This window comes from Macrobrachium nipponense, chromosome 6 (assembly GCF_015104395.2).
Source record: "Macrobrachium nipponense isolate FS-2020 chromosome 6, ASM1510439v2, whole genome shotgun sequence".
Taxonomy (NCBI): Eukaryota; Metazoa; Arthropoda; class Malacostraca; order Decapoda; family Palaemonidae; genus Macrobrachium; species Macrobrachium nipponense.
In genome coordinates this window covers 27883496-27892390 of record NC_061108.1, presented here as the reverse complement: position 1 = coordinate 27892390, position 8895 = coordinate 27883496, and the positions used below count along the sequence as shown (strand labels likewise).

At 44.2% G+C, this 8895-nt stretch overlaps 1 protein-coding gene across 1 annotated transcript in view; it reads left to right on the top strand.

Moving 5' to 3' along the window:
• Positions 1 to 2288: 2288 nt before the first annotated feature.
• Positions 2289 to 8895, top strand: part of LOC135216773 (cyclin-H-like) — a 103753-nt gene continuing 97146 nt past the window's right edge. Inside the window, exon 1 of the mRNA XM_064252255.1 lies at positions 2289 to 2447. Coding sequence (XP_064108325.1) covers positions 2331 to 2447 — 117 coding nt within the window. The 5' untranslated portion in view covers positions 2289 to 2330. The remainder of the gene's footprint in view (positions 2448 to 8895) is intronic.

The window sequence follows — 8895 nt, the reverse complement described above, 5'->3', positions numbered from 1 at the left end:
AGATGTTTTGGTTTTGAGTTTTTATGGTCGTTTGAAAGGATGTTGGGGGGATAACTCCTTTCAATCGTAGTGACTAACCCCACGGTATTAGGATCAGGTGATCGGGATCGGTGTTATGCTCCTTAATGATGCCATATGGCAAGGTGTTTTGTCATGTAAGTGGATAGGACCCCATTGACAAAGATCCTTTGGTTCTGTCGAGTAAGTGGATATGACCCCATCGACAGACCATCAAGAATTCTTAGCATGAGGTCATACTACCGCTGAGGCTCTTGAGGCGATGTAAGCTCCTAGGCAGTAACCATGAAGTCTTTCGCCGACGACACAGGTAGGAACCAAGGTTTCTTATATTTTTGTTACCTACAACGTATGTTGTTCCCTGTCTATTCAGTAATTAGCTGTCTCTTACCCTCCGCCAAAGGTGCCAATCAGCTAAGTATATATCTGCCAGGGAAGTTGAATGTATAAAAATGATATTGTCATGATACAATAAAGTTTTATACATACTTACCTGGCAGATATATACTATTAAATGGCCCACCCAGCCTCCCCTCAGGAGACAGGTGGAAGAGCAAATCTGTTTTAGAAAATGGGATGTTTCCTAGTTCTGCCACCCAGCAGCAGTGGCGGTAGATCACCTGACCTACCTGTAGCGTGTGCCGCGAAATTCGAATTTCTGTCGGGGACGACGGAGTCTATAGCTAAGTATATATCTGCCAGGTAAGTATGTATAAAACTTTATTGTATCATGACAATATCATTTTTATTGTTTTCAGACCCATCAAAGAAGGTATATTGGTAAGATGTATTTACGAAACAGGGAGTCTCCTAGAGGCAATGATAGTATGCCTGGGGTCTCAAGGTCTTTATCCATCATCTGGCAAAGGACAGCCCAATAGCATATTTATGCAGTGAAGGGAGCACAAAATCTGTTGCTGTGGTAACTAGCAGTGGAAACATCTCTTGGGTAGAGGAAAGAAATGTCACCCTTTTTCCATGCAGCTTTTAGCCAAGTTTCTTATTTAAAAGATGATGAACAACCCCCTTCTCTCAACCATTTCCAGAGTTTTAGATACAGTAAAAGCATTTCCTGTTTAGCTCGATAACCAAAATGACCTTGGAAGATATTACCCAGAGAGAAACAAATTTTTAAGAAAGGGGTTCTCTGTTTTCCTTTACTGACGCTGTTAGGTGTGATGTTTCAAAGAATCTAATACCCTTTCAGCTAAGGCAGGTCATTTGACATACATAATGCTTCCACTTCCTGAATCTGAGGCATCTGCTTGTGAGTTCAGGGCCATTTCAGTTTTTTTAGATATTTATTATTTTGGTCCAATAGTAACAGGTGACTAAGTTGTGTTGCAGTTTAGTGAAAAAGGAAGTTTGGGGGTTGGGGATAGACTCATTGTCCTCATTTCTGTATTCCACCCTCATCTAACCCACAAGCAGGGATCTTCTGGGGTATCTGCTTCAAAGCTGCACCTTTATGGTGAGCATCACCTTATTGATGTTTTTTCAAGCATTTTAAAGGGAAGTATAACAAGGCCCTTGTACAGTTGATACCCCTTGCTTGGTAGTATCAAGACTTGCTGAATGCAATTATCTAAATCAACAGCATTTCTGGCCAAACCACCCCTGTATTTAAATTACAGTTCTGCACTGTACTATTTAGCAAGGGAAATCCAGTCACCAAAACTGTTCAGGCTGTTGTCAAGTAGTGGGTAATTTGTTTTAGCACATATAATTTACAAGAATAAAATTTGTTCCATGTAAAAACATATTACTTTATGAAAAATTACATACTCACCTTCCTATGTCATCTTTTTTTTTTTTTTTTTTTTTTTTTAAATAATACTTCACAGATATGACCAATTTTTTTTTTTTTTTTTTTTTAAATAATACTTCACAGATGATGACCAGTCTCACTAGTAGAAGTGCTGAGCTACCTGGATGCATCGTGAGTCAGACTCTTTGCTTTTGGGACGTGGTTGGAGACTGCTACTGCAACTTTTTAGAAAACTAGAATGTTGTGTATTCTCCTTCCCTTTCTTTTCTTTAGGCTACTATGACACAACTTTGCAACCGGCAACAAACTTACTTTAATTTGACAAGGAAACTCAAGATGTAAATCACTTATTTGCATAACTGGTGTGAAACAGGAAAGGTTTGAATGTACAATTCTTATTAAAAATTTTTTATGTATGTATTTATGGATTAAGAGGTATACTTGAAAGACATCTTTATTTACTATTGAAAGCAATAAAATAAAGTTCCTACAAGAGACTGGCCATTTAGATTAACAAGTTCTTCTGTCTTTCAGCTTCGAAAACATGTATGGTAGCAGCACGCAGTTTCGTAACTGGACCTTCCAAGATGACAGAGAAATTGCAAATCTACGTAAGCAGGCAAATGCAGATTTTATCAACAAATTTAGCAGTCATATGTCTGTAAGTTACCTAATGTTAGAAAACAATAATTGTTTTTATGCATTCAACTTACCTGTCAGATATATACTTAGCTATAGACTCCGTCGTCCCCGATAGAAATTCGAATTTCGCGGCACACTCTACAGGTAGGTCAGGTGATCTACCGCCCCGCCGCTGGTGGCGGGAATAGGAATCATTCCCGTTTTCTAAGACAGATTTTCTCTATCGGCCGTGACAGCAACATTGTTGTTGTTACTCCTGATTTGATTTTCGTATTTTTCATCGCTATTGATCTTCTAAGCCGGTTATTTTGGTGACGTATTGGATCTTTGGTTTGGCATACTCTTTCGTGGACTGTTTTTTGGACTTGGTTTTGGATATTTCTCATGATGTCGGATTCTAGCTTTACGGTTAGAAGACAGTGTGTAAATGAGGGATGCATGGTGAGGATACCGAAAGCTTCGGTAGACCCTCACACAGTTTGTAAGGGGTGTAGAAGGAATGAATGTTCAATTTCTAACACCTGTGATGAATGTGTAAATATGAATGAGGAAGAATGGAAGAATTTAAATTCATATTTAAGGAAATTAGATATGGATAGGGCTAGGAAGGCTTCCTCCAGAAGCGTAGTAGGTCTCGCTCTAACGAGCCTATTAAATTAACACCTAACCCTAAACGTCTATCTTCTTCCTCTAGTACTAAGACTGCAAATCCGGCAACGGAAATTGCAGATATTAAAGCTGCGCATACAAAGGATGGAACGTCAAATGCTGACGTTGAAAGGTAAGCACAGTGATAGTGAATTAAGTGTCCCTAGTGCAGTGGAGGGTGTCGGGTGATCGATCGGCTCTGTCTCGCTCCCAGGCCTAGACCTCTTCCAAGCTCACAGGCCAGAGGAGAAGGAATGTCGAAAGCCTTACGGAGGTTACGGAGAATCCCCACGATCAGGCGTCTCCTCGGCAGATTCTGTGACGACCCGAACTGCCAAGGATCGCTATCGAAAAGCATCCTAAAGAAGTGTTTTTCTTCGTCAGATTCTTCACCGAATGTAAGGGGATGGAGTTCTGATGAACTGTCACGCCCCTTAAAGAGAAGTTGGAAGGCTCCTACTTTGGATTCAAGCCCTGAGCTTTTCTCCGATCTATCACCTTGTGAGAAGAAGAAAAGGAGATTGGTTCCTAAACGGAAATCGGAGTTTCCTTCCGCTTCGAGACATGCCTCACCTGAATCAGGGAAGGAAAAAGAGAGTGCGGCTGCAAAAATTATCCTAAATGTGCAGGAGCAACTTTCAGCCTTAGTAGGAGTTTTTACTAAGGAAACTCCCAGGAGAAGGACTCTTTCCTTCCTATAAAGAAGACGAAGGGAAAGAAAGAAGAAACGGAAGTTTCGGCTTATACTCGGAGGAGTATGAAGAATGCGCCAAAAACGCCAACCTGGCGCAATGCGCCAGATGAGTTTGAGACTCCATAGAGTCAGGAAGAGCCAGAAGCGCCATATGCGCCAGAAGAGCCATGCTGGCGAAATGCGCCAGAAGCGCCAGATGGCGCCAGATGCGAGCCAGAAGCTGCAGCCAGAAGCGCATACCCTGCCCGAAATGTCGCCATATGCGCCAGAAGAGCCAGCCGGGCGAAATGCGCCAGAAGCGCCAGATGCGCCAGAAGAAGCGCCACCATGCCGAAATGCGCCAGAAGCGCCAGCTTGGCGCAAGGAATCACGAGCGCCAACCCGGCGCAATGAGCCACAAGTGACAAATAAGAGACGGAATTCTTCCAAAAGACAATTAAGCCAAGAGGATTTGTTTAGCTTTCGGAAGGATAAACCTTTACCTGACAAGGACTCTAGTTGTCGCACAAGCGGCCGTATTCCTTGTCAGGACATAGGTGGTTCCGGAGAAAGTGATAGGAGAGACGTCCTTCGTCTGACAGGAGAGAAAGGGTGTCGCACAAGCGGCCATCGCTCTTGCCAGGAGAAGGATAAGTCGTTTTGCAGGATCAACCTATCTCTCGTAGGGACGCAAGTTATCGCACAGGCGGTCGTCGTTCTTGCGAGAGTGGGGTGGATGTTGCAAGAGGCCAGTCTCCTACTGGAAATAAACATCCTCTTCGGAATTGGATTTTGGAAGAGATTTCGGACTCTGAAGATCACTCGGCTCCGGGTTTGTCAGATTACAAGACGCTGGCAGCCCTCTTACTTCAAGAGTTTGGGGACTCTTTAAGCCCTACTGCTCCTCCTTTCCAAGTCCTTGTTTACAAGCACGAAGGTCCCGAAACAATCATCTTTTATTAAAATGAAGCCAACCATTTCCATGAACAAGGCTCTCCGATTCGTAGGAAATGGTTGGAATCCAAGGAGAAGGCGGGGAAGACAGTCTTTACCTGCCTCCTTCCAGACTATCAGGGAAGAAGGGAATTTGGTACGAGACGGGAAACACGGGGTCTAACTCTCCCGTCCACTGCCGAAGCAGATTTTTCGAATCTGGTAGATTCGTCTAGGAGACAAGCCTTGTCATCAGCAAAGATCACATGGGGGACTTCTGAGAATGGACCATCTCCTCAAGGGATTGTTTAATGTCTTAGAAGTTTTTAACTTCTTAGACTGGTCCCTTGGGGTCCTTGTGGTTGGCCAAAAAGACACAAGAGGAGGAATCTTCTTAGTCCAGAAGTCCTTCATAGTGTTCTTTCCTGTATGGACAAGGCGGTTCAGGATGGATCAGGAGAGGTGGCCTCTCTGTTTGGAACTGGTATTCTGAAGAAGAGAGTCTTATTTAGCTCTTTTCTGACGAAAGCAGTTACTCCTACTCAGAGGTCATCTCTTCTGTATGCTCCTCTGTCGGACCAATTGTTTCCTTCAAATCTTGTAAAAGATATTTCTCATTCTTTGACAGAAAAGGCCACAACAAGATCTCTTGGCCCAATCTGCAAAGAAATCGAGGACTTTGGGTCCTATTAAGAGAGAGACTCGGGTCCCCTCAACAGCCCTTTCGAGGGGAAGTACCTCGGCCAGATTCTCTTTTAAGAAGAGAGGAGTGCAGAAGAGAGGTAGGCCTTCCTTCAGACCTATCAAGAGAGCTAAATGAGACAACAGTCCTTCAAGCACCGGTAGGAGCCAGACTTCGGAAATTTTCCGAAGAATGGGCTCGGAGACAGGCAGAAATTTGTCCCTTTCCGTGGTAACAAAGGGATATATGATCCCCTTTCGAGGACAGACCTCCCTTGACTACGAACCCGAGGGAACTGTCAGCCCAATACAGGGACCCTGCCAAGAAAGAAGCATTATTGCAACTGGTAGAACAACGATGTTTCAAAAGGAGGCCATCGAAGTGGTTCGGGATCCGCATTCCCGAGGATTCTACAACGTCTTTTTCTGGTTCCGAAATCCTCGGGAGGGTGGAGACCGGTCCTGGATGTGAGCGCATTGAACCGATTTGTGGAGAACACAAAGTTCTCTATGGAAACATCAAAATCGGTTCTTGCGGCTCTTCGTCCAGGAGATTGGATGGTCTCCTTAGATCTACAAGATGCATACTTTCATGTCCCCCTGCATCCATCATCGAAGAAATATCTCCGATTCATGATGCAGGGGAAAGTATACCAATTCAGAGCCTATGCTTCGGCCTTTCAACGGCCCTCAAGTGTTCACGAGGCTAATGATGAACGTTGCGAGATGGCTACATCTAGAGGGGATAAATATATCCCTTTATCTGGACGATATTTGGCTAATAAGAGCAAAATCGGAAACTTCAGTGCTTGAAGGACTTGGAGAAGACCTTTGAACTTGACAAAATCTCTGGGACTGCTCGTGAACCTCGAGAAATCACAATTGATCCCCAGACAGAACATAGTCTATCTGGGGATACAGATGGATTCTCGGGGTTTTCGGGCGTTTCCATCTCAAGACAGAATTACTCGAGGCTTCTTTTTTTTAGAAAAGATCTCGAACTTCTTAGGGAAAGAACGGACCTCGGCGAGGGAATGGCTCAGTTTGCTGGGCACCCTTCCTCGTTAGAGCAGTTCATTTCCCTGGGAAGATTATATCTCAGAGCTCTGCAATTTTTATCTAAAGAGGATGTGGAGTCAAAAAAGACAGGAGACTTGTCAGACGTTTTTCCCATCCAACAGGGGATAAATCAGACCTAAAGTGGTGGTTAACCCCATTACAAGGACGAAGGGGTGTCCCTCTTGATTCGGAACCCTCACCGAGTGTTGTTTTCTGATGCCTCGGAGCAGGTGGGGGAGCAACACTGGGTCCAAAGGAGTAGCAGGTGTTTGGACCAGACAACAAACTACTCTGCACATCAATGCGAAGGAACTCCTGGCAATTCATCTAGCCCTGGAATACTTCGAAGCGGAAGTCAGAGAGGCGGTAGTTCAAGTCAATTCCGACAATACCACAGCTCTGGCTTACATCCGGAATCAAGGGGGCACTCACTCTTTCTCTCTGAACGAAATAGCGAGAGCTCTATTAACCTGGACAGAGGAACGGGGCATTATTCTGCGTACAAGGTTTGTCCAAGGAGTAAAAAAACCTAAGGGCAGACAGGTTGAGCAGAAAGAACCAGGTTCTCCCGACAGAGTGGATGCTCCACTCAGAAGTCTGCAGACAAATATGGTCACTCTGGGGGAGGACCCCAGATCGACCTGTTTGCCACGTTCCTCTCCAGGAAAATAGACAACTTCTGCTCGCTAGAAGAAGATCCCAGAGCCACAGCGATCGATGCCCTTCCTCATGGATTGGTCAGGCATAGATGCATACGCCTTTCCCCCATTCAAAGTGCTGGGGGAAGTAGTAAGGAAATTTGTGGCATCGGAAGGAATGAGAATGACTCTAATTGCTCCCTTTTGGCCTTCCCGAATCTGGTTCACAGAGGTACTGGAATGGACGGTGGACTTCCCCAGATCTCTACCAGACAGGACAGATCTGCTCAGACAACCCCACTTCGAGAGGTTCCACAAAAACATCCAAAGTCTCTCCCTGACTGCCTTTCGACTATCGAAAGACTGGTCAGAGCGAGAGGCTTTTCAAAGAAAGTGGCAACTTCAATTGCTAGAGCCCGCAGAGCCTCTACCCTGCGGGTCTACCAATCGAAGTGGGAAGTTTTCCGTAGATGGTGTAGGTCGAAGGAGCTGTCCTCTTCCAATACCTCTGTAGCCGAAATCGCGGATTTTCTCCTCTTCTTAAGAGAAGAATCCAAATTGGCCGTATCAACTATCAAGGGATATAGGAGCATGCTCTCAGCTGTTTTTAGAAACAGAGGGCTGAATCTCGAGAATAATAAGGGATCTTCATGATCTCATCAGGTCTTTCGAGACTAAGAAATTGAGATCATCGATTCCCCCGAGTTGGAATCTGGACGTTGTCCTAAAGTTCTTGATGTCGGACAGGTTCGAACCTATAGATAAAATCTCATTCAGAGATCTTACTAGCAAATGCATATTCCTGTTGGCTCTAGCAACTGCTAAGAGGATCAGTGAATTGCATGCTTTGGACTCTCGGGTGGGATTTAGAAAAGACTCGGCTGTCATTTTCTTTCCAGGATCTTTTCCTAGCGAAGAATGAGAACCCTTCTAACCTTGCTAGAAGTTTCGAAGTCAAGGGACTCTCTTATCTGGTAGGAGAGTTGGGATCGGTCCCTTTGCCCAGTCAGACCTTATTTTAAAATTTATTTAGAAAAGAAGACAACAGCTTCAGGGATGTCGACAAGGTCTTGGTTTGTGTTCGGTAAGAAACCCCAATAGACCGATGTCAAAGAACGCACTGGCATTCTTTGTCAGAAATGTAATTACCGAAGCTCATAGGAATTGCCAAGAGAACTCTTTAAAGCTGCTGAGAGTGAAAGCTCACGAAGTACGGGCTGTGGCAACTTCCCTTCTTTTACGAAGAATATGTCCATGAGAAACATTTTAGCAGCAACTTACTGGAGGTGCAATTCAGTATTTGCATCCCACATATTTAAAGGATGGTTAGAATAACATACGATAAATGTTTCTCTCTTGGACCTTATGTATCAGCGGATACTATGCTGGGAAATGGAGCAGACGCTGATCCTTAAATTTGTTTTTAATATTTTTAATAATTAGTTTTAATATTGTTTTTGAGTTGTGGGTTGCTTGAAAGGATGTTCGGGATGACTCCTTTCAATCGAGTACTAACCCAATAAGGATCAGGTGATCGGGATTAGTGTCGTGCTCTATGATCATGCCAATAGGCAAGGTGTCATGTAAGTGGATAGGACCCATTGACAAAGATCCTAAGGTTCTGAAGCGTAAGTGGGTAAGACCCCTGTAAACAGACCATCAAGAACTCTTAGCATGAGGTCACTACTCGCTGAGGCTCTTGAAGCGATACGGGCTCCTAGGCAGTAGCATGAAGTCTTTCGCTAACACAGGTAGGAATCAAGGTTTTTAATTTTATTACCTACAACATATGTTGTTTCCTGTCTATTTCAGTAGATTAGCTGTCTCTTACCCTC